Source organism: Polypterus senegalus, chromosome 8, assembly GCF_016835505.1.
Source record: "Polypterus senegalus isolate Bchr_013 chromosome 8, ASM1683550v1, whole genome shotgun sequence".
NCBI lineage: Eukaryota > Metazoa > Chordata > Cladistia > Polypteriformes > Polypteridae > Polypterus > Polypterus senegalus.
In genome coordinates, this window is record NC_053161.1 from 11507476 (window position 1) to 11532088 (window position 24613).

At 38.6% G+C, this 24613-nt stretch overlaps 1 protein-coding gene across 1 annotated transcript; it reads right to left on the bottom strand.

Annotated features, from left to right (window-relative positions):
• Positions 1 to 531: 531 nt before the first annotated feature.
• On the bottom strand, positions 532 to 22563 carry si:ch211-168f7.5. The gene is made up of 4 exons (XM_039760740.1): positions 22196 to 22563; positions 4901 to 5138; positions 3440 to 3637; positions 532 to 3053 (listed from the first exon to the last, which is right to left on the bottom strand). Exons 1-4 carry the CDS (start codon positions 22406 to 22408, stop codon positions 1177 to 1179), a joined length of 2526 nt encoding a protein of 841 aa, XP_039616674.1. The 5' UTR covers positions 22409 to 22563; the 3' UTR covers positions 532 to 1176.
• Positions 22564 to 24613: the final 2050 nt, after the last annotated feature.

Genomic DNA, 24613 nt, shown 5'->3' on the forward strand with positions numbered 1-24613 from the left:
ATATTTAACCTTTTTATTACTTTCATAGATCCTATAAAAGGGAACAAGTATACCTGGGGGAAATCTTTCCTTTAAATAATTTTCAAATAATCCTTTGTGAATCATTGTACTTTTAATTGTAGAGTGAAGCAATCACACCTTCCTGTTGACTGCTACAGTCTCCTAACTAAACAGTTCTGAAAATCTATAACAGAAAATTGACCACTTTCTGTCATCAAAGCTGCAGTTCATGTTAATTGCTATAAGGAGGAAAAGTGGCTACAATGCACACAAGATTGCCACTTTAGCCACTGGCTGTGAGAAAAGCACAACCTGCATGTGCTTCCAAATTGTAAAAACGGGACTTGTATTAACAGTGTCTGTACAACACTTTTGGATGGTGTTCATCACTATAAAAATGTAAGATTAGTCATTTCATTGCTTTGATTATTTTTTCATGCATTTTGAAGACAGCCGTTATTTTGCAGTTTTTACACAAAGACCTCAACATGTACGAGGACGGTGTTGAAAATAAAAACTCATAGACGTAAGGAATTTTTTTTCTTTTACTTAAATCATAAATAAAATTAAGGCATCACATTTTTAATAATTAAACTTGCATTCAAGTTTTTGGTCATTGATACAGAGAAAAGCTGATTCCATTTAATAATTTTTCATTTTCTAGGCATTTTGTTTCCCAAGGCTTTTTTTTACAGTTGAACAGATTAATTCAATGGGAATGTCAGGTTCCATATATTTCAAACTAGAAAACGTCAACTGCAGAAAATAAATGTGCCCACTACAACCGATGGGCCAACGTCTCACTTATAAACAGAAAAACAACTGAAAAACACAAATATTTATAATTTATATATATATTTTACAGTAGATATGAAAACTATTTTTTTACTTCCTTCCCTAAAAGTGGGGCTCTTGTTAAATCTTGGCAACAAGTTTGAGAACAGAAAAATGCGCTCAACAAGATCAGCAGAGTTCTTGGGATCTGTTGGGCTTGTCCTCCAAAGTTATTCTTTAAGAAATCTTCAGTGCAGTTCATAAATAGCCGGTTATGTTATTTACTTTGGAGTGCCTCACATTTACATGAAAGAGAAGCCCAAGCGGTGTATCTTTTTCCTCCTACCATGGCTCAGACACCGAAGTTTGTGAGTAAATACATCCAAACATACTCCGACTTTCTTACTTCCTGAGACTCTGACTTTTAAAAGAAAAGGGCCTCATAGAGCTGAACACCTTCTTCCTCAGCTCCCTGAAAGATTTTGTTCTGTACAGTCTTGTCTCTGACTCTTCATCACTAACCCGGCTTTCATAATCAGGCCGCAAGTGAAGGACGCCCCAATATTCGCCATTTATACTGCACAGGCTGGCTTGACTACCTTGAAACAGGCAGCCAGAGGCGAGGTCCATCTGACTAGAGTCAATCACAAACCTTGCATCCTGGCAGAATGCTCCTCTCTGGTTGCTGATCAGGCCAATTCGAGATGGGTATTTCCTGGTATCTTGAAATAACTGATCCCTGTGCCGCCTCATACAATCTCCCTCTCCTGTTGCATGGCTCGAAATCTCCATCACTGACATCCACCTCTGCTTCCGGGAATTCACTAAAGCATTGTGAGATTCGCTGCGGAAGAGCTGAGATTTCTTCTTGTTCTCTTTTCCACTAAAAGAATTGAGGTGCATTTCAGAGCTGGAGCGACTGCCAGAGCTACTTCTTTTACCCATAACCAGGGCTTCCAGTCTCTTTCGGAAACTAATCTTCCTTTTGGAGTTGCTGGTTATCGGGCCATTCTTTGAAGACATACTGCCAGAGGCAGTAGTTTTATTGGTCAAGAGAACTGGAGTTTGTCTCTCTGTAAGGTAACAGTCCACTCCATACATACCATTCAGGCCACTAATTGTAGAAGCCTTCACAAGCTCCTTGGAGGCATGCTTGCCTTGATAAAGTTGCTCAGTATCAGAACTGGTCCACCTTAAAGATGTAGCTCTTTTATAAAATGGTCTAGAGTATTGGAAGTTACCATCTGATGTACAGTTTTCCTGCAAGTGCTTGGGTAGTTTGTTCCATTCCCAAGCCACATTTTCCTTGTCACACTCATACTCCTCATCTCTTTCTTTCAAAAGATCTACTCCCGGCATAAGCCCAGGCGTATGGCAGTAGAAGTCTTCTGGCTTGGAGGCATTATTCACACTGGACCTTTTTGACCCCCAGTTTACAGCACTTTCATCAAAAGACAAGGAGATAACGGAACTTCGATTTGAAGGACTGTTGGAGTTGCGCCAGCTTTCCTGGAATCCTGGAGAGGTCCGGAGCCCCTCAGTCCCAGGGCCTTCTGGAGATTTGACCATGCAACATGTGGATATCCTACGACGACCTTTCCAGGCAATGTTGGCACTGACATTCACATTTTGCACTGAGTTGACAGAGTTAAGAGAACTGACTGAGTTGATAGTGCCACCCACCATAGTGGATGAGGTGCTGCCACTGCAGATGGAGGACATTGATAGACTCTTCTGGTGTGACACCATAGAAGGGTCAACTTCTTGTTTTGGGATTCCATTTTTTAAATTGAAAGGTGTGGTGGCAGAGCGGCATCTGTAACGTACCACCAGTTTGGAAATGTATTTTTCCATTTTGGAGACCTCAGAAGGACAGCTTAGCCCAGGAGAGGCTAGTATGCTAGAATTGCCACTTAGATTTGTAGATCTGAGGATTGAGTCAGTTTCATGTTCTTTCATTGGCAATACAGGAGTGATGGTGGCAACAGACGTATTAACAGACTTGTCCTCATTCAAGTCCTCTTTTGATTCACCTGAATTCTCAGACACGGTGGTGTACAGTGGGCTCTGGAGTGCAACAGCATGGAGTGGACTAGGATAGTGATAGATTTCATTGGTGTTCCGGGAGATCAAATCTGATCGGTATTTGGGATCCAAACTTAGCTGAGGCTGCACAGTAGAGGAAATTGAGACACATGCTACAGCAGCAGTTGCAACTGATCTAGCTGGAGGACAGAGTTCGGCAATAGAAATGAAGCCATAGAACAGATCCAGGTCACCTAAAAAGAATGGAAAGAATTCAAGGTAATTTAAACAAAATTAAACTTCACCTTCAATTACACATTCAAAAAAATCTTTACGGACAGATGTCCAGAATGAAGCCCCATGGCTCTGTAACACTCCCACAAAAATATGTATATTGATAAAGTAAATAATAAAGTTTGAAATGAAAGAAACAAAATATCTGACAACAGAATTTTGACCCTGATGTCTTCTATTAGCATACATATCTTCATCAGTCACATATCTCCTTGATTAGGCAAGGTCTACATTTTTTAAGCTTCACCATTATGTGTTTCGTCAACTACAATCCAGTGCAAAACACTCCAAGTTTTCAGACCTAAAAGTCTTGGTTTCTGCTGAAGGACTAATGACTTTTTCTCACCTGCAGAGACTGGCCTCTTGGCTTCTCGACTTCCTGCGAGTCCACCCTGCTCCTGCAGTCGGAATTCTGACCCTTGGGTAGCACTGTCGTCTGTGGAACGAGGTCTGGACTGCACATTCCAGCCAGACCCCGCAGGACCTTCACTGAACACTGAAGTGCAAGAGTTGGATAGAGAACTACCACTAACAGAATAGAAACCTAAAATGGGAAACAAAAATGTAAAAGCTTGGGTCATAAATGAAGAGTCTAACTTCATCAGATTACCTTCTCAACAACTACTTTACATTCAAAGACATTTTAAAGAAGAAAAACAAGATTCTGTCAGTGTCTCAATGGATGAATCGTAAACCTGCCAGTTATTATGCAAGTGTAGAATAGTTTTTAACAGGTACATATGAAGGATCTGGTGGACATTTTAAACATTTCTATCATGCCAGGCATCACTGGTTGCATAATTTTGTGCATTGGGGAAACATGTCTACATGTACCTGGTATCATGGCAGCAACTGTCAGGTTTTTAACTGATCTTTATTGATTTCTACTTTTTCCTCTGTTTTTTCTTCAGCTATGTTAGTTATGTCTTACTTGACATGGCCTTTAATTGATAACTAATATCTCATTATTGACTGCACCTAAAGAACAAAAATTATTATTATTATTATTAATCAGTATTGTGCAGTCATCTGAAGGGCTTCCAATTAAGTAAAAAGGTGTGGTCTTATGTAGGTGTTACGGCAATGAGCTCCATTTTTGTTCTGGCTTCCTCCTCTGTTCTCCTACCCCTTTCTCCAGGTTTCGTATTTTTCCTTTCTCTCTCACAATCAAGACAGCCTTTATGGTTAAGTACTGTTTCAGTTTAGTTGTCTTCTTTATTGTTGTGGCTTAGTTACTGGTTTTATTTATGTGAATGGTTTAAGGATTTAGTTTTGAGGTTTGGATTTTACCCTTTAGTTTGTGAATAATTATTCAGAATATACTTTTGATTTTGTTCAGTTTTTTTCCTTTGGGGGATACATTTTCCCTGCTTTTTCTCATTATGATTTACTTTTGCTAATTAATCAAATTGTTTCTTAATCAGTCTATTTGGATATTGTTTCTTCTATTTTGGTATATGACATCATGTGAAAGATGTTCAATTTTTTGAACACTTATTAAACTTAGTTTTGTTAAAATTTCCAGGTTCAATTTGCCTCTTATTTTGATACAAGTTCACTTACCCCATTTTCTTGATTTCAACCTTTGTCTGTTTGTTTTGCTCCCTCCCTGCCTCTTAAACTGACCACCACTCGCAATGCACTGTGTTGATTATTTCTCCTTGTAACATTACTGTGTATAACAACCACCCTTGTAAAGTTGCTTCTCAGCCTCAAGCTTTGGCCCACTTCCCTTCTATAGTCTCAAGTGTTCCCCTTGAATTATATTTCTAAGGTGAGTAACCTACAAAATTCACACAAGTCTTACCAGAGCTGGGCCTGGAGTCAGAGTCGAGTTGGCTGTCCCCTGGAAAGGCAGTTGTGACGGAGTCATTATGAAGGTGACACCTCTGGTCCAACTCCAAATGTTCAGATGAAAAGCTAGAAAGTGTTTGCCTCAATCTGCCCTTTTCTGGTTCATCGAGAAGATCTTGTGATTGACTACGGTCCAGTTTTCTGTCTTTCAGTCCATCTAAGTAGCAGCCACTGCAATCCTGAGATGATATCTGTGGAAAGTAAAATGAAACAAAAATGTGATGTAATAATCTGTATAACTACTTGAAACTTTTCACAAACGTGAAAATATGGGTTCTAAAAATATGACAAGGAACGGCAGAGAATACTTGCTAAAAATGAAAAATGCATACGATCTAATAGTAAAGAACAGAATACTTTCTCAATGTGCCAAGAATGAATAAAGTAGACGCCTTTCACCCCAGTCAGTAGGACAGCTGATGAGCCACAGCAAGTGGAAGCACAAGATCAATTGACAGGCTAGTGCAGCAAGCCATGAACCCCTGTCTTGTCTTGTATAAAATATTATTAAGATATTGATAAAATGCCTTTAGACCAACACAAATGCTGTAAGAGTCAGTGCTGCTGCCTCATGGATTCACTGTCCTGGGTTCAAGTGCTATACCCTGATGCTGTCTGTCTTGAGTTTGTACATTTTTCCCAGTGTCTTTGCTAGATTTTTCCACTAATGCTTTTTGTCAGTTCTCCTGGCACATCTCTAAAGACATAATAACTGGTGACTTTAAATTGGCCCCACTAAGAGTGTGTGACTGTGAGTAGGCTCTTTTAATGAACAGGAACAATTTATATGGGTGATTCATGCCTTGTGCCCAATGCTGCTGGGATGCACTCTGGCCTCATGACCCTGAAATGGATTAAGTAGGTCTAAGATGATGCTACAAATGGCTATATACATGAAACATAATGAAATGAATCTTGGAAAAGTAAAATAATGTCAAAGTAGTATGTTATTATTATTGGCACTGACAGTTTTTTTTTATATTTTTAAATTTGGGAAATTTTCCAAATTTATTATTATTACTTTCCATGTTCCAATTTAACTTGTAAGTAGTTTATAACTGAGTTTGTTAAGTAATTTGTAATGTGGATGAAAGATATGTGTGAATGATTCATTGTTCCAGTGTATTGTAATTGTTAGAAATTCAACATAAACGAAATTATTCCACTCAGACTTTAAGAAACAGATACACTGAAAACTGTGTTAAGCTGATGTCACATTACATGACTTCTAGTTAGAAAAGATGTCAAACCTGAACACTGCAGATGCTGATGTCATCGCCCGAGTAGGTCAATATAAACGACTAGAAATTGCTAGGGATGTCATATTACACAACTGTGTGATGACTTGTCAGAACCATTTCACATTTTCAAAGAACTGCAAGTTCACATCTTTTTCTGAGTCAATAACGTGCCATCTCAGGGAGCCAGTGGTCATGTGGAGACTTTACTAACCTGTAAAAAAGACTTTACAGGTATGACAAGTAGTGCTATTTTTTCTTTTTTCCATACTGTTGATATATAAAACATGAGACTGTGATAAGTAGTCCGTGGTGTAAAGTGGATTTTATATAAATAATCAGGTACCAGCAGTGTGCAGGCTCCAATGGAGTGTGGGTGTGCATGTGTGTGCTCCGCTGTGGGGATGGTTGAGGTGCCTGGGTGACACACGTGTGAACGCAAGTGTAAGTCAGGTGACTCATTTGCACCTTGGAGAGAACAGTGTGTCACGTCTTATCCCAATTAGACATATAATTATAAAAGGAGTTTGCATGGCAAAAGGGAAGAAGAGGGATGGAAAAGAACGGAAAGGAAATGTCCAAGAAGGAGAGCAGAAAGGAGGTTAAAGGAAAATGATCAATGAAGGCAGGATCAGGGGATGCCAGGGTGCAGAGAAGAGGCGGCAGGGAATTGGAAGGAGAGCCGCTAGAGGAGCATTGGGCCAATGCTCTGGGGCTGAAGTAGGCCATTCCAGCTCAGCATTTTTATGGAGTAGCTGGAGTAACCCGGCGCTCATAGCAGGCTACCACATAAGTCTGGGTGTCTCCTCTGCTGCAAGATTCCATGCTGTATAAGCAGGAGACGCTAGTTTTAGAAAAGACGCACCTTTGACGAAATTTTTAAAAAACTGCCTCCTCCTTTATATTTTTTCACCTCGGTTTTAACAGATATTTATTTGAACTTGGTTTTAACCTCCACAGAGTGCACAATTTTATGGATTATTTATTTATTGAGGGCTTGGAGCACTGAACTATTTATTTGGAATAACTTAATTTATAAGTTATTTTTATAAAAGCACTTGAACATTTTGCACTACCCTTTGCTGCATGTGTGTGTCCTCATTTGCCTAGCTCATCTCAGTTATGACTTTCGACAGTTTTGGGTTGAAGAGGCTCCCAGAAGCAACAAGGGAGCATGGAGCCGACATAGACTGTCACAGGGACACCAGGCAGACAAACCCCTCTTCTGTTTGCAAGGTCCAAAACACCTATGTTCCTTCTTCCTCGTGCAGCATTATATACCTTGTACTTTTGGGTGGGTGCTCATTGGTTGTCAACTCTCATGCACACAGAGCTTCAAAACCTGTTGGATTTTGTTCGGGTAAGTCTGACTGGACAGAATTACTGGGTATGTCAGACTACACAACTGCTTATCGCAGGACCATGCTGTCACTACCCTGAACTGGCCAAGATAACGTAAATCAAGTCTATGGCTGAAAATCACTGAAAAATAAATGTAATGTAAACTGGTCCACCTCTGTGGAAGTCAAAAAATGGTTACAAGGTTAAAGAGACTCTCTGTAGTTTTGACATGGTTCCCACACTTCTCTTCAGAGACAGGAAACTACAGGAGGCTAGAGCAAGCCTCATAGTTGCAACTGCTGAGGTACAGTTAGGCGCTGTACAGGGCTTGGAAATAGGACATAACTCAGGAAAAAGATAAGACTGCCTCCCACCCTAGCAGGAAATGCCTTGCCCTTCCTGCATGGACAAACTGTTCGGCAGTTTGTGAAAAGACAGCTTGTATTTCCCAAACAGGTTAGTATCCCGAGTACTCATTTGAATAAGGGAAGCAAGAGATATACTTAAGATTTTAATGGAAGGACCCAAAGGTGAAAGCAGTGCCAGGAACACACATGCAGACAGCTGCATCTCCCCTGGCTTTTACCATTCAATTGTAAACACACTGTTGAGGCCTCATTTACTACTGTGACCAAAATTTCTTTATATGACACCTGCCCGGAAAAGTCAAGTAAGCCTTTGTGTGTTGCAAAAACAAAACATAGTCAGCAGCCCTAAACTTCCACTATATTTGCTTATTCAAAAGCTGGCATCTTGAAAGCCAGGTGCATGCACATGCAACAGCCTGAGGGAACACAGGAGTGTTACCTGCACGCAAACCTAAATACCCAGGAGAGCAAACAAAGAGATATAGGCACGCACACCAAGAGCCAGTACTGGCACAGCTTATTACTGTGTATCGGCTACATAGGATTTCTTAGTATGCTTATTATTTGAATATAGCATGCTCTCGTACTATTAGCTTACCATTCATCTACCTATAATGTATTTCGTTTCCCTAAAAACTGTGTCCGCCTGCTGACAAAAATGCTGGATATATTATACACAGTGGTATGGTGGTTATCACTTCAGCCTCACGGTTCCAGAGTCCAAAAACAACATTCACACTATCCTCACACTCACATTAGTGCTGCATGAGGAAAATCTTACAACACGCAAAATTCCTTATTATTTTACAAAAGAACTGAACATGTATGAACATTGCCCAAAGTGTCAACCTGGCGGCTGGACTATCTAGAGTTAGCCGTCAAAACAAACCAATGCAAAGTCATTTCATCAAAGTTGGAACTGAGGAAGACTTCTCAAATCTTTAGCTTTGAGCAGCAGCCTCAGACTTGTTGGGTCAGCAGTTCAGAGTCCACTTTTCTTTGCAAACATGGAATCAGGTTACAAGTGTCCCTTTCCCAGGCTCTGTAGAACTACCTTCATGGTGCAGTAATCAATCACACGCTCCTCCTCCTTGTAAGCTGATCTCTAAGATCCTGGGGAGGGCACTTCAAAGAATGATGCCAAGCGGGTCAACAGAGCGAGTCCACTTTGGTCAAGCAGGGAGAATATAAAAGGGAGGGATGGGGTGGGGGAGGTTGGAAAAGGGAGGCAAGCTCTTCAAAAAGTCATTAACATACCATCAAATGCATTGGCTTGGATGATATTCCATCTGCCCACCTTGAATGACAAGCTGACAGCTATCCCGTGAAGCTAGGAGTCAGTTGTCTGAGGCTACAGGTGCCAGCCAAGGGTTTAGACGCTGCTATCCAGCAGGCAGGTAGTGCATCATTTTCATCCCGAGACAGCTGCACAACTGATGCTACATATAATATTTACACAACATATTTAATATATAATTTATGCACACACACAAATATGTATATTTCTCTACAAATAAATCATTCAACTAGTGTACATGAAAGACATTATGAGGATTAGTTGGAGGAACTTGTATGATGAGATCTGTGTCTCTACACCTTTAAATGAATCATCTAGGCAAGGGGTTGTAGTGGCTACAGGTTTTTGTTCCAACCCAGTTGATTGAAAACCAATCCTTACCATTAAGAGATAGAATTTAATTTTGTAATGTGTTACTTTTTTCATTCTGCTATGTCAGGTCATTCTTACATTGCAGTTTTTAATTTTTTCCTTCCCAAAAATATCATCCAATGATTTGTATTTTGAAGTAGATGAGGAATTCTCAGTCCTTTATTCTCTTCAGTTCCATTTCAATTATTTTATTAAAACCAGGCAGGTCATAACAAATACACACAGATATAAATGGAAGCACATTAAATGGAGACTTGCTGGTGCCTTGTATTCATTGCTAATAAGGGATAAATAAAAACATCTGTTTAAGACTAAAATAAGCAATTAAAGGTGGGGAATCTTAGCAAGGGAGACAACTAAAAGGAAGCATACAACTGTTGCTCAAGCAATAAGTGCTTCAACAGCAATAACTGACTTCTCATTAAGAAACTGGCTTGGAACAAAAACCTGCAGTCACTGCAAACATTCCAGGACTGACTTTGAAGACCCCGATCTAGGCTAGGACAAAAATGCAGACAAATAGGTGACCTCAGCAGATGCTCCAGGACCTGTGCATGAGTACAGAGAATGTACAAAGATAACCATATGGAGCCATTAAAGAAGAGGAACTTTTCAGCTTGGCCATCACAGATGTATTGCGTACTCAAGTAACATAAATAGGGTCTGCATGTGAAAGGCATGTTAATTGTGTGTGTTTTATCTTTATTGGCCAACAGTTTAAATTAACAAAATGCACTTTGTCCTTGTCTCACCCTGTTTTAGCAGATAGGCATTATTTGGATAAAAGAACCCATGACACTGAAATAGATAAGGCAATGTATGGATGAATATACGGTGTCCTTTTCACAATAAAAAAGGTATCATTTTATTTATGAACACAACGCTATTTTCCAGTGTGATCATGAACTCCTAAGCTTTAGTAGTTATAGTAAGATAAAATGGAAATGAATCTGGCTTTATCATGTATTGTACATAATTGGTCAATTACAACTTATATGTGCTTCACTATCTTTAGTTAGTTTAACTGTTTAATACTAATTATAGGTTTTCACAAATTAATTTGGTTATTTACTATGACCAATATTCTTAACATTATATTAATTTAGTTTTCTAGATTACTAAAGTGATGTGAGGGAAGAATTGTTGATGGTAGGGAATAAACAAATATAAGAACTAGCAGTGTACTGATACTGCTCCAATGCAGTCCTACTGAAACTAGTACAGTATTTATTCTGACACACCCAGAAACCATCTCTTATACTGTAAACAAATATTACAGAAGGTTTTCCTGTTGTTTTCTTCAATTATTAAATCATCTTATGAGCTTAGTATGTTTTTTATTGAATTGTTATTTTATATATTATACATATTTTGTATGTGAGTTACATAGTATTTACTTGGGTGTTTTGCATTTTAATACTACAGGTTGACTTATGAGTAGCCTAACATTCTTCTAATGTTAGACTCTGTGTGTGTGTGTTAGTGGGCCTAGCACCTGATATCACTGCAGCACTGCCCCAGCAATGGACTAAGTAGGCATATACCGTATAATAAACACACACAATTTCTGTACACCACTAATTTTGTACACACAACAGAAAATGGAGATTACTGTAAATAATCTGTGTATATTATGCATCTGTCCATTTTTTTTTTTAATTAATTGCTTTGCCTGTTGCAGGGCAGGAGAAATTGCACAAACTACACCAGACACTAGGCGTTAATTCAGTGGGATGCCACTATCAGAGGCCACATTCACTTCCACTGAGCTAATTTTGATTTTTCTATTAGCCTAACCAGAGTTAGTGTAAGGCTGCAGTAAAAAAGGCTATTTCATGTTGAAAAGAAAAGAAGATGAAGGAGACAACGTACCTGTGTTTTTTTTTCACTTGCACACCTGATCAAGGCTCCGAAAACATTGTCTTTTACTTTTTTTCTTTTCAGAGTGGAAATAACCATTAACTTTTATTAACTTAACCCACACATATTTAGGATGTGAAAGGAGACCAAAGTACAAAATCTTAGGTGAACATGCTATATCCACAAAGGCTATGACCAAAAGTTGAACGTTGCAAGGTCAAAGCATTAACATTTGTGTCACCATGTCAACTAATTTTTTATATGTTGTTTTTGTTTTGCCCGGTCACCCCATCAGTGAGGAAAAATAAAAAAGGTAAAAACTGAATTACCAGTGATCACATCATTTTTTCCTCCATCACAAGGCTTAAAAGCGAGGAGTGGGCAGCAGTTGTGGAGGTGCAGAGTGCGCTGAGAGTTTTGTTACGTGGTGAATGTTTATCACACAGCCAGCTTGGATCCTATTGTGTCTATATTTAGTTTTAGCAGTGATGTGGGTGTGTAGGATTGTATTTCATGCACATACTAAAGAGACACGTGGCTTTGTTATTCCCCTGCACAAAGTGGCACTGTGCATATGAGAGCATATACTGATGCGCAGATGGCTGTACAGCCTAGCACTCTGTCACTAAAGACAACAGGGAAATGACAAAGCACCTAATGGCGGCTGCCACAACACACATCAAGTGTACCAAATCCCATATGTGATACTCTATTGTTAGGCCTTCAGAAAAGATACCAGTAGACACGGGTGTGATGGACTTGTTTGCCATGAGTTCAGCAACAGCTGTGGGAACCATAGAATCAAATCTGCAAACCAGCATTCCGTTGTGGAAGTTTTAATTAGGAAAACCCAAATGTTCCCCTCCCCCTATACTGCCCATACAATAAAAGCACATGTCAAAGAAGATCATGGTGCTTTCACAGCTACAGGGCACAGCCCACTCAGCAAACAATAACCCTGAAAGTTTGAGTTGGCCCTCTGCCTGCAGGTTGAAGAACAATGGCAAGCATCTGCATTTGGAGCAAGGTTTCTCAGTGTGGATATTTCAGACAGGCAGGCAGCAGACGCCAGGCTTGCTCAGATATAAAGTGCAGCTGGGCAACCCGGCAGGATTTATGTAATTAAAAATTTTGCATAGCTCCTTTCATAGTGAACACAAGCCTTGCAGTACTCCAAAGAAAAGTCAGAAATCACATCAGATGTAGCTGTTGGTCATTTGTAATTCAGTTTTTGTAGAATGCATTTTATAAAAGTGTTACCAATGCCAAGGAGCTGTGTCAGACCTTAAAAGTCAAATATTATAAATGTGTAGCAGAAGGATATTCAGATCCTATATAGGCCTGGTCCAGATATTTTGTGAACATCTCTTGGAAGATTAAAAGCTGAAACATAAAGGAGCAAGTGAACACATGGAGGGCACTTTATGCCTTGCTGGGGTGCCGAACAGAGCCATTTACCACCCAGAGAGGGATACTGCTGTCTAACTTTGTTGTAGATCTCCTGCATGCTATTAATATGTTAACGTTGCCTCTATAGTACTTGCTTACCTCCAGCTGTACACAACAAAGTCGACTTTTATTGCCTTTGTTGTTTTTAATGTTTTTCTTTTTTTAAAAAGGTACAGCTGCACACTTCCATGGACAAAGGCATGCGGGGGACAGCCTTACCAACTGCTACTGACAAAACATCTTTACGAAATGAGACAAGTTTCTTAAGCGGCGGACCCTGTAAATCTTGACCTGAAAAGAACTGCATTTTGTCAGAAGGAGACAGGCTGGTCAGATTTGAATTGAAGCCAGCTTTCGGCTGACTTTCCATCCCATTTATTCCATTTAACCACTCCTACTAGCCCTTCCCTTCCCCCTCCACTATATCCTCATAATCCTGAGCTTGCAAACTTCATTGTCCTGGAGACAGATGACCATTACCCCCTCCCCCCTCCTTTCGGACAGCAGACTTTCCTTTATCTGCACTTATTCATTTGGTGCGGACATGGTTTTTACTCTCTACTTGTTTTCAGGTTATCTAATTCCTTCAATCCGTCACTCTGTTGCTTTTGTTCTTGAGAGCTTTGCGCTCCAGTAGGGAGTTGGACAGGTGGCTTTGTGGCCCACAGGCGTCTGTCTCGCTATGCAGAGTACATGCTAGGTCCAATTAAATCAAAAGGCCCTACTGCTCTACATTTCATAGCACAAAAAAAAAAAATGGGTAGAAAGAGCTATGGAGTCAGAAAGGATGTTGCATGTGTGAAATAAAAGGAAAAACAAAAGAAAATCGGGGAACTTGAAGTGGAGGTTTTTATTGGAAGCAGATTAGAGTGAGCCATGTCTGTGCTATCAATAAAGGCGGTGTATGCAACCATAATAATGAGCATTTTTCATCTTTATAAGAATTTAAACCAATCTTCTTCAAAAATAGATTGACAGTATCTCTACATATGTTCTTTTAATTTATTTAGTTCTATTTATTGTGATATTTCAAATAAAATACAAAATATCTAAGCAAAAAATATCTCCATAAAAATATACATATGTTCAAAAGATATTTTATACAACATTTTCTTAAAATGAGTGATATAATAGAACAGTAATTTATGGAATTTAACCTAGCGTAGCTCCAGAGTCCTGTGTTCTAATTCTAGACTAGTCACTGACTGACTGAAGTTTACAGGTTCTTCTTGTGTTTCTATGGGGTTTTTCAAAAGTACTTACTCCCAAGATGCATGCTGGTTGAATCAACTGATAATTCAAGGGGACACATCCAAGCACAAGCCTGGCACCTAGTCAAACACTGCTTCCTGTATTGTGCCCATAGTTACTGGGATAAACTTTAGCTCCCCACATCTATACAAGTTAGATATAGGCAGATCTAAAAGTAAAATGAATACATTACTCTTGAAAGTCCATCCACATCAGGCCACAAATATTAAATGCTTGTGCTGAAACCATAAAAACATACAATGTTCTTCTAGTTTCTGACCTCCAAGTATACAGAATAATGTAAGGAGAAAAAAAGTGATATAAATAATCTACGTAAACAAGACAAGAATTAACAGAGCACTAAAAACCCTGTTAACACAGGGCTTAGGAGAAAAGCTTTTAGATGAGACAACAGAAGAAAAACTGAGGAGTGGTCAATAGTGAGCTATGGTGGACTTGACAGACAGAGAGAACGAACATTATTTGTCTGAAGAAGCTCAAGAAATATATCAAACGTCTGCAAAATCAAAATTGTCTCTATTTGCATAAACTATAACTCATAATATTCATTATTTCATTAGGCCCAATAATTGGAAAGAAGTGAAAAACTGAAAATTATCTGAACCACTCCATACTACATAATATCCTTCCATGGACACTAAAATCTTACTATAATGTTTATTTATTTCACTACAAGTTTGTAGTCCAAGCTTACTTTAACTATGTATTTAATTTTTATTTTCTTACTGTGTCTTTTATTCTTCTATTCTTTATTATGTAAAGACTTCTGAGCTACATTTTTTGTATGAAAATGTGCTATATAAATAAATGTTGTTGTTAATAAAATTCTCATGTAAAACGCTAAAACGGATTAAATAAATAAAAACAACAAAAAGTTAGATTGTACTGCCTAGCCTTAATCATACTAACAATGTATGCTGATGGCCATTAATACTTCTACTGGATGGTTCACCCACCAAAGGATTTTATAAATAAGAAACATAAGGAAAGTGTTAGCAACCCAGCAATAACCATTAATTTCTATTGGGGAAGCATTTTTAAATAAATTAGGGTTAAGAATTGAATGTCACTAAGTTGCAGTGAAAAACTAGTTATATCTGTCTTTAATTCTTGGTTTTGAAATCTTCTTTCTTTTGTGCTCTCTAAAAGACTGTATTTGAAAGTAACCTCTGACATCATTCTCACTCATTGTTTTCATACTTTTAAGTTTGTGTTTCTTCACTTTTGAAAAGTTTCGTCTCCTTCGGTCTTACCGTATTGTTCACATCCCACAGTTATTGAATTAAGTCTAGCAGCTCTTCTCTGTATTTTCCCTAGCTTTGTTAACTTTCCTCTTCTAACTCAGAAAACTGCACACACTGTTAAAGAAAGAGTAAGCCATAATTTTGCCCAAATCATTACATTACACCATGGCGCCAGTTTTAAGTGGTAACATGTCATGTCTTGCTCACTTGTAGTTTGTTTTGTATGTTTAGATCTTGTATTAAATGAAAAAAAAATGTATGTCTTGCTGAATGGTTATTTAGAAGTACTAGGATTAACCAGTCATGGGTGCAGAGAATCCAGCTTTGCTTTTTGTGTGGAAGGAAAGCAGAGGTCACAGAATACAGCTCAATTGTGTGGATCCTTCTTGTGATTATCAGATGCTGTGATGGCCATTTTATACATTTAAGTGGAAAGTTAAGCAAGACAGAACTAAAACACATGCTAGCATAACTCTCACTGTGATTTCAGGTCAGTATACATGAAAACAGAAAGGTGACTGATTGGGCCAAACTTCATAGAACAGAAAACTGCTGCAACTGTACTATCATCTCAAGAGTTCTACTGGGAGACGTCTATACAGTCATATTTGAAATGTTGAAGACATATGAGGGGGTGAATTGGAAAGAATAGTCTGTGTAATCTAAATCTAGGTGGGGTGAATTGTTTTTGGATGTTTGTGCTGGATATAGATTTCCAGTAACAACTACCACATTTGAACACAAGATTAATGGTTAATAAGCCTGGTAGCAGAGCAAAGAGCAAAAAAATCTATGTTTTATTCACATTTCCAATTCTGAAAATATATATTCTTGGCATTGGGTCAACAGAGGTTCTAATCTGTCAGTCTGCAACAAAATATCAGTCATTAGGACTAGCTGGATCAGCTTGTGTTGGATCTTTTAAGGAAGCATGGTGTTGGGAAGTCTATGAGCCTCATCAAAATGTGTAATGGATAGGGCTTTAGAGAGCCATGGCTGATAGGTGACTGGCGCCCGTCTTTTTTAGCTGAAAACACTGTGATATGGGGTTGTTCCATAGATGTAAGGCTATACAGGTACATAGGTAATCTTCCTTTTCAGAAAACTGGATGACACTCCTCGGCCTTATGGAATGAGGATTCTGCCCTTGTTGTGAAACTAGATGCCAACTCTTTGTTCTTGCCCAGTTATCAGACAGGTTGTGGGAGTTTGTCATTTAGTCCACACATGTTCTTTGGATTAAGCAGGTATGAAAATATACTTTTCTGTTATGTTCTTTGTAGAATATGTATAACCAGGAACACCAGGCTATCTTGAACGAGGTACTGCAGCAATATTCGGTATTATGGATATTGATGTGAGGAAAAGGTTGTAACTATAACCCTTGCTTTATGTAAAAACTGTTTAATGTGAGCATTGAAATCACCCCACCTTTTTTTTGTTTCCCTTTTTAAAAAACACAAATTTCAATTCTCCTGCTGCCTGGCGATATTGTTAAATACACATGGAAGCAGTCCACAGCAGTGTCAAGCAACTTGGATGTGAATTACCACCTCTAAACATCAGGATATAGGTAAGAGTGACTTGTTGTCTTCTTATGACACAGGGACAGCTACCCTAAATATCTTACAAAGTTTTAAGAAGTGGGGTATAGAGGATTGTGAGGCTGATTGTCTGACAGCTATTCAAGTGATGCAGATGTTTTGCCGGATGGTGGTGGTAACGCAGGATCCAAGCCTTTAGACTATAAGGTCTTTCATTTACTTTCATACCCCTGAAATTTCTGCTGATTCATTCATCCAAAAGCACTGTCAATGTTATTATATTATGATCTTATCAGCTTTGCATATTGTAAAGCAAGCGAATGTAATGAAGCACCAGTGATGTGCATTGAATTACCACCTAGAAGCATGAAATTGATATCAGCTTTGAAGCTCTCACCTCATATGCTGCAACTACAAATTAAAACACTGCCAAACGGATGTATTAGATTTACCCCCTTCGGGGATGTTTCACTTTTTTAATCAAACGTAAAATCTTCATAAAGGTTTAGCAATAATATCTAACCAACCTTAACACCAGCAAGGTACACAGAATGTGCAATTCTCCTTTTGTTTCTGTGATTTACCCAAAATCCACTATGTAGACAAAAACAGAGATCGTGGCTTTACAAAGTAGGGCTGAGGAGCTGCAATGAGACTTGGGTGTCTCTAAGAATGTGTAAGTTGCAGCTTGAGTTCTTTCCATACTTAAAGAATAGATACACAAGTTGTTTCATTGAGCCCTTCCCCCTCTATTGAATTTAACAGGGGACACATTTTCAAATGCCACTAGAGAGAGATGGTAACTACCATGAGTCTGTCATGCGTCGAAGAGCCTCTGTAGCCAGGCGGTCTGCCAAATCTAACAAGTGATTGATGCAAATAATGGAGATCCCCAACAACATCAAACCAGAGTTTTTATCCCCCTCAATCTATCCAGCTAGGAGAAATCCTCTAAAACTTTTTACCACCCTCAGCAAACTTTACAGAGGACATGGACAATATTAATTGTCGAAACCATAACAAGCAGATCTTGGTAAACCAACTTGAACTTCGTGGCTGCCATCAAAAATGAAGCAAGAACAGAAAGATTTTTGCCAGTGACAAGATGAGGAACAAAAAGGGGAAATAGCATATGCTCAGAAAACTTTGCACGAAGCTTGAAAAATTCACAAAGGACTCCTTTTAACAGCTAATTAGCTTATAAGGTAACAGGAAGAGGACTTCGCAGACACTGGGCCATCTTCCTGGTAAATACACAAGCGGAGAACAGCTGCAGGATAATGTTTGGTGACATTGGTCGATAAGTGCAAACTCTACTCCTAAATAAAGCAATAAAAAGGCTGCAGACAGCACTGGCTGGTTCAGGTCTCTGCACATTAGATTTCTCCAGATTTATACATGTAATGTGTCTTGTCTCTAAAAAGTCTACATAGGTGCCATTTTAGATCTCCTGTTGCCAAAAATCAAACTACCACGTTATATGTACAGGCTACTCCTTACAGGGCAGACGTGGCCTTATTATAACACAGTGGGTAGACCTCACTAATTAGGGAAGAAAAACATTAACACTGATCTGTAACAATTAACACATGTGTGTAGATCTGACAATTTACAGACCCCTGATAGAAATGACCTTGTCTGACATGCTGTCAAATAACACTGATGTAAACTGTAGGATGCAACTCCACTATTTCGGTGGAGTGATTTTTAAAAACAAAATTTACACTACATGACTCTAGCCACGCCCAAGGAGAATATGTAAGCTGGGAAAGGATTAAAAAGATGACTCCAAAAGGTGCCATTATGCAGTTGTAGATCACAGTTCAGGCTGAATGCTCAGCTGAGCTTCACTTCCACTGTTGACAGAAAAGAGTATATAATCTTCCACTAAGAGTGCTATTGAAGTGTGTTTGTATTTTAAACAAACTCATTTACCATCTTTTAGGACTGGGAGCTGATCACAGTATAGATCAGTCATGCCTAACCAATCTTTCTGGCTTGACTGTGAAACAAGGATGTGAGGTCAATGATATTCATGCTTCTAAGGGGTAAGGTCAGAGATGATGTTGTGTAATCAGAAATAGATCTGCCCAGGCTTCTCATAATAGGTTCTTATGATCATTTCGAATGTGTATTGTTTCTGAGTATCACAACTTTACAAAGCAAGGTCAAGCCAAAAGAATCTATATTTGAAATAGGGAATACCATCCCAGAGTACGGTAGAATCACAGAGATGTAGTACAATATTTTTTTTTTTAGTCCATACTGCCTGTTAGGAAAACTCCAGGAACTAGAGTAAATGAGCATGCACAGTGTGGTTACACATATATTGTCTTGGGATCAGGAGCATCCATGTCTCATCTCATTATTAATGTAAACAATGACAACAGTAATAATTGTAATAGTATTTAAATAATATCTGTACAATACTGTATATTAATCAAATGTTGATATTTCTAGTTTTAATTGAAATTAGTTAGCAGAAATAGTTTAATCAACTAGAACCACAACTTCTGGCTAGACTACATACTGTATGCTCTTGGCAGAACAATTAGGCTTGTTTTTTATTTTGTTTTTTTGTTAAGTTAAGAAAAACTCCATCTTCTCTGACTTTCTGAAATACTTCTCTTAGACAGAGCTTCTAGAGTCTGATCTCAGTCTTAGTTAATGGGATAAAGCCAGGTCAAACTTCTCTTGCTGATCTCCAGATTAAAGAGCCTTAGGTCTGCTTTCTGTAATGTGCTTTCAGGCAGAGTTACAGGTGTTGTCTCAAGATCCTGCTAAATTAACAGGCCTAATCAGTCTTTAGAAGAGTGATTTTAAGAAACTGTGTATTGGAAATTTTAAATAATTTGAAATTGTCACAAGTTTGGGCCAGGCCAGTCTTTTAGTTTAAAAATCTACTAGGAATATCTACATTTTGGTTAACAATTTACTAATAATGCTTTTGTTTATAGGTTGCTGGTTTGTCACCAATGGATGGCACTTTACTGCAATTCTTCATTCCTGTAACTCTTACCTAAAGACTTTTCTCATTTGCCTGTTAACTTTACACTGTGTTGCTTAGTAGTCAAACGTTCTGTGTTTAAATGTTATATATTAAAAGCATATACAAAATTAATAATAATAATATGTTGGTGTGTGCAAGAAGGGTTTCACTCTAGATCTGTGGCCTTGTCTCTTCTGATCAGATAAGGACACAGAAGTACTTCCCCTCTTAAAATGCTATGATATAATCAGCTCTGGCCAACATATCAAGTGTCATGACAGGACATCCTACTTAATTAAAGGTCTAACTGAGATGGAACAGTCTACGCTTACAAAAAAAACAAAAAACACACACACACAATGGGAGATATCCAGATACCCTTGTCATTCAACTGCAGATAACAGTGCTTCGACTAGCTCACAAAAACTAAGCCTTGTTTTGAATAGAAGGACTAGTCTAGGAAGAACACAAAGCATTTCTTAATAACAAAAACCTCCCCCAATTTTTTTTTCTGTCTTCCTACTGGTAGACGTGTTGCTTAGCTCACTTCATTTGCCTTACACCTACACTTCGTTCTGTTACATAAATGCTAAATGTTAGATGAATACACCACACTCAAATAAGGTAATGCATGACTCAGGTTTGACGTCTACTGTTGAAATGCATTCTGCCTCCCACACAGATGCTTGAAAGAAAACTTGTGTACTTTTTAGGAAAGAGAGTTACTGTAACAAATAATGTAGTGTTAGTCAAAAAGTACTGAAAAAAATACATGTCAGTACCATTACTAAAATTAAAATAGAGGACCTGATGAGGAAGAGCTTCTTAGAATCTGCACTATGAAGCATATTAAAAATGTCAAACACTACTTAATACAGGCTTTACTATAATAAATAGATTTCCATTGAACTATACAATTACTAATCTATACTGCAAATATTTACATAAACTTATTTTTAACAAAAGGGAGCAAAATAAAATTAAAGGAGTTGCTCAGGCTCACACAGCATGCTGGGGTGAGGACTGTAGTAGAACTTAACAAGTTAAAAGTTAAGGAGTTTAGCCACCAGCAAATAAATACCAGTAAAAGAAAAAGCCTTGAGCAATAAAAAGTTTAACTTTATTAATTTAGATACAATCTAGACAAAAAACAAACACACAAATACATAAGACAGCTAGCCTTTCAAACATTAACCTTGAAAATGCACAAATGTGGGAAGCGACTGGGCTAAACTAAACAAAACTGGTTCACACCATCAAAACCTAATTAGCCATCAGGCCTTTCTTGGCAGCAAGGAAAAAAGGAAATATATCCCCTCCTACGTTGAGAGGCTCAGATAACCGGGCATTGCAACGCACAGGCAACAAAAAGGTTCAAGTTTTTCTGTTAAAGGAAAAACTGTATCCTTCTCAAAAAGCCATGGGTGTGTATACATGATCCTAAGAAAAATAAGTGAAGCTAAAAAAAGAATGTTGTAGCACAATTCATTGTTTAAGCAGGTGCCAGTAAATGATGAAGACAATACAGATGAATTGCAATTTTCTTTTTTAGCCATGTCATTAACTTTTAACATCTGTCTTATTTTTGCATATCACACAATGCATCTATATATATATATATATGAATACAGAGATATATATATATATGAATACAGAGGCACCAATACCTTTCAGATATATGCAGTAGTTATTTATAAAGGAGGAAGATTTATTGCGCATGAGAAATTTCTGTTTTTGTACATCGACTTGACAACTAAAATTATACAATACACACACACATATTATATATATATATATACAACACACACACACACACCCATTTATACATAAACACACATTTGTTTAATTAATATTTAAATGGCTCATAGAAACAGCAGATGAAGTTTTTACCCAATTTTGGTTTAAGTAACGATGCTTAATCATGAGTACCCATACACGTATGCAATAAACGCAGTCAGCTTGCTTTTTCACACAATTACGTTCGCAACAGATGTAATTGGAAATCATCTGATGAGATGTTGTTCAGAAAATCTGTTTATAGTGTTTGTAAATACTCATCTTCCAGCCCAAAAGGCCCCCAAACCAAAAACAGTGAACGCCCAGTAAAATTTGATGGCGCCCGCAGCGTTTTTCATGCATATCAGATTTCAAAAAAAAAGTCGCGCAGGTGTGTCACCTTCTACTTTGCTCTTTCATGTCAAGACAAATAAAACTGCATCACACGTTCACCTTAGACCATGTCCACCAATTCGGTTGTTCTTTCTCTCAACTTACCTGATCGCGTAGCGGCTGTCGCTTGTGTCCCTCGTGCTGGTCATCAGTCTGTCTCAACGCTGTCTCCACAAGTTCTCGGTGCACACTTTTCAGCAGGTCCAGCTCCACAATCCCAGCCAAACTCGCATGGAAGCGTTCCCCGATCCTGACTCGCTCGTTTCCCGACCAAGGCGAACTGATGCCAGTCCTTCGGCTGCTAACTCCACAAGCCATCCTAAAGTTATTGATAACGCGCTGACTTGCGCGACTGAGTTGAAGATCTCGACAAAGCAACTCCAAACAATCCAAGTCGTCGGCAATCGAAACTGGATGCGCAGCTTGGATAAAGAAAAGCCAACAGGTGTCCCTTGGCTACTCTTCTGGCTCAGTTTAAGTCACTGCTTTTTGTGTCTAAACTCACCGAGCCTCCCGCGGGGGGAGGGCACGCTGCTCTGTTCGTTCCTATTGGCTATTCAAAACTGACGTAATCCATTATGTTTCCCGCCCATCACAAATCTCAGTTCGGCTGAGTACTGTGTAGCTCTTTCTGCTCCCAGAAACGGATGTTAAGGCGATGCGAAAAGCGGAACATAAGGAGTTTTGGACAAAGTGCATCAGGTGTTTATTTTTGAATGCCCACGTCATGCTTGACTCCCGCAACGTGCAAGCCTGTATTAAGCTATACAAGAGAAAAGCACTTTAGATAGCAATAAAACAATCCATGTTGGTCGTCGGGATTATGTTTGTTATATTGCGATATGTTTAGCAAGGTTTTCCGGTAATTGAGCAAGACGTCTGAAAAAAAATAATAGTCTAGTACTTGTAGTCGTGAGTATGATATAACATTGAGCTAGTAGAGTTACTGTGTAATTTTGTGGTGATGTATGTATGTGATGTCTTAAAACGGAAAAGTAAAGATTGTATTTTGGAGCGCGCCCCCACTTCTTTTGTTTCAAAGGCAGAGAACACTTATTTTAAAACGAGCTCGGTTGTTAGAAATACACATTATCAGTGCATGCTTTAGAATGACCAATACCTATATTTCTTTGCGTTTTTAAGTGGACTAATCCAAAAATGTCTGATCTAATCCTTTCAGAGGTCCAAATACGAGGTATCACTGTTTTGTATGCCCAGAAAGCTCTTTAAGGGGGGCCTGTTGTGGGACACAGACAAAAACTAGATCATCAATGTTTGTAACAGCCATTCATTGTTACCAATATTTTTAAATATACTGTAACCATATGCAAATTAATGTATACTCACAGGGCAAATTATTAGGAACACCTGTACACTTGCTTACCCTTGTAATCATCCAATCATGTAGCAGCAGTGCAATGCATAAAAATCATGCAGACACAGGTAAGGAGCTTCAGGTAATATTCAATCAAAAGTGTAAAAAAAGTGTGGAAAATGTGAACTCTGTGATTTCAAATATGATATGATTGTTGGTACCAGACAGTCTGGTTTTAGTATTTCTGTATAACCTGGGGTTTTCACAAAGAACATGTTCTTTTAGGGTTTACTCAGAATGTTGTGGAAAAAAAAACTTTTGGTGACTGGCAGTTCTGTGGACAGAAATGTCTTGTTGATGAGAGAGGTCAGAGAAGAATGATCAAACTGGTTTGAGCTGACAGAAAAGCTATGGTAACTCAGATAACCACTGAACAACTATGGTGAGAAGAAAAGCATCTCAGAATGCATAGTATGTTGAATCTTGGGACAGGTGGGCTACATCAGCAGAAGACCATGTTGAGTTCCACTCCTGTCAGCCAAGAACAGAAAGCTGAGGCACTAGTAGGCACTGGCTCACCAAAACTTTACAGCTGACAACTGGAAGAACATAGCCTGGTCTGATGCATCTTGCTTTCTACCAAGACATACAGTACAAGAGTCGGGTTCAGAATTTGGTTCCAATGTCATGAATCCATGCACCCAACTTGCCTTAATGTGGTGGTGGTGGTTTCATGTTTTGGGAAATGATTTCATGGCACACTTTGTGCCCATTACCATCAATTAATCACCACTTAAATGCCACAGCGTATATTGTTGCTGACCATGAGCATCTCTTCATGGCCACAATTCACCCATCTTCTAATGGCTAATTCTCAAACTGGTTTCTTGAATGTGACAATGAGTTCAGTGTTCTTCAGTGGCTTTCCCAGTCACCAGGAGCCTCATGTATAACGGCGTGCGTAGAACTCACACAATAACATGGCATAAGCCCAAAAGCGGGAATGTGCGTACACACAGAAAAATCCAGATGCATAAATCTGTGCATTTGCCAACTTCCACGATTTTCCGCTACATAAATCCCGATCAGCATGAAAAGTAACGCATGCACCTGCTGCCCCACCCCAACTCCTCCCAGGATTACGCATCTTTGAATATGCAAATCAATATAAATAGCCCTTAAGCTCAGTGTTCTGTGAAAAGGCAAAG

Coding starts and splice junctions, on each gene's coding strand:
- si:ch211-168f7.5 (XM_039760740.1), bottom strand. CDS start 22,408: ATGGCTTGTGGAGTTAGCAGCCGAAGGACTGGCATCAGTTCGCCTTGG. Junction 5,139..22,195: donor GACAGCCGCTACGCGATCAG/GTAAGTTGAGAG, acceptor TACTTTCCACAG/ATATCATCTCAGGATTGCAG. Junction 3,638..4,900: donor TGACTCCAGGCCCAGCTCTG/GTAAGACTTGTG, acceptor TTCCCATTTTAG/GTTTCTATTCTGTTAGTGGT.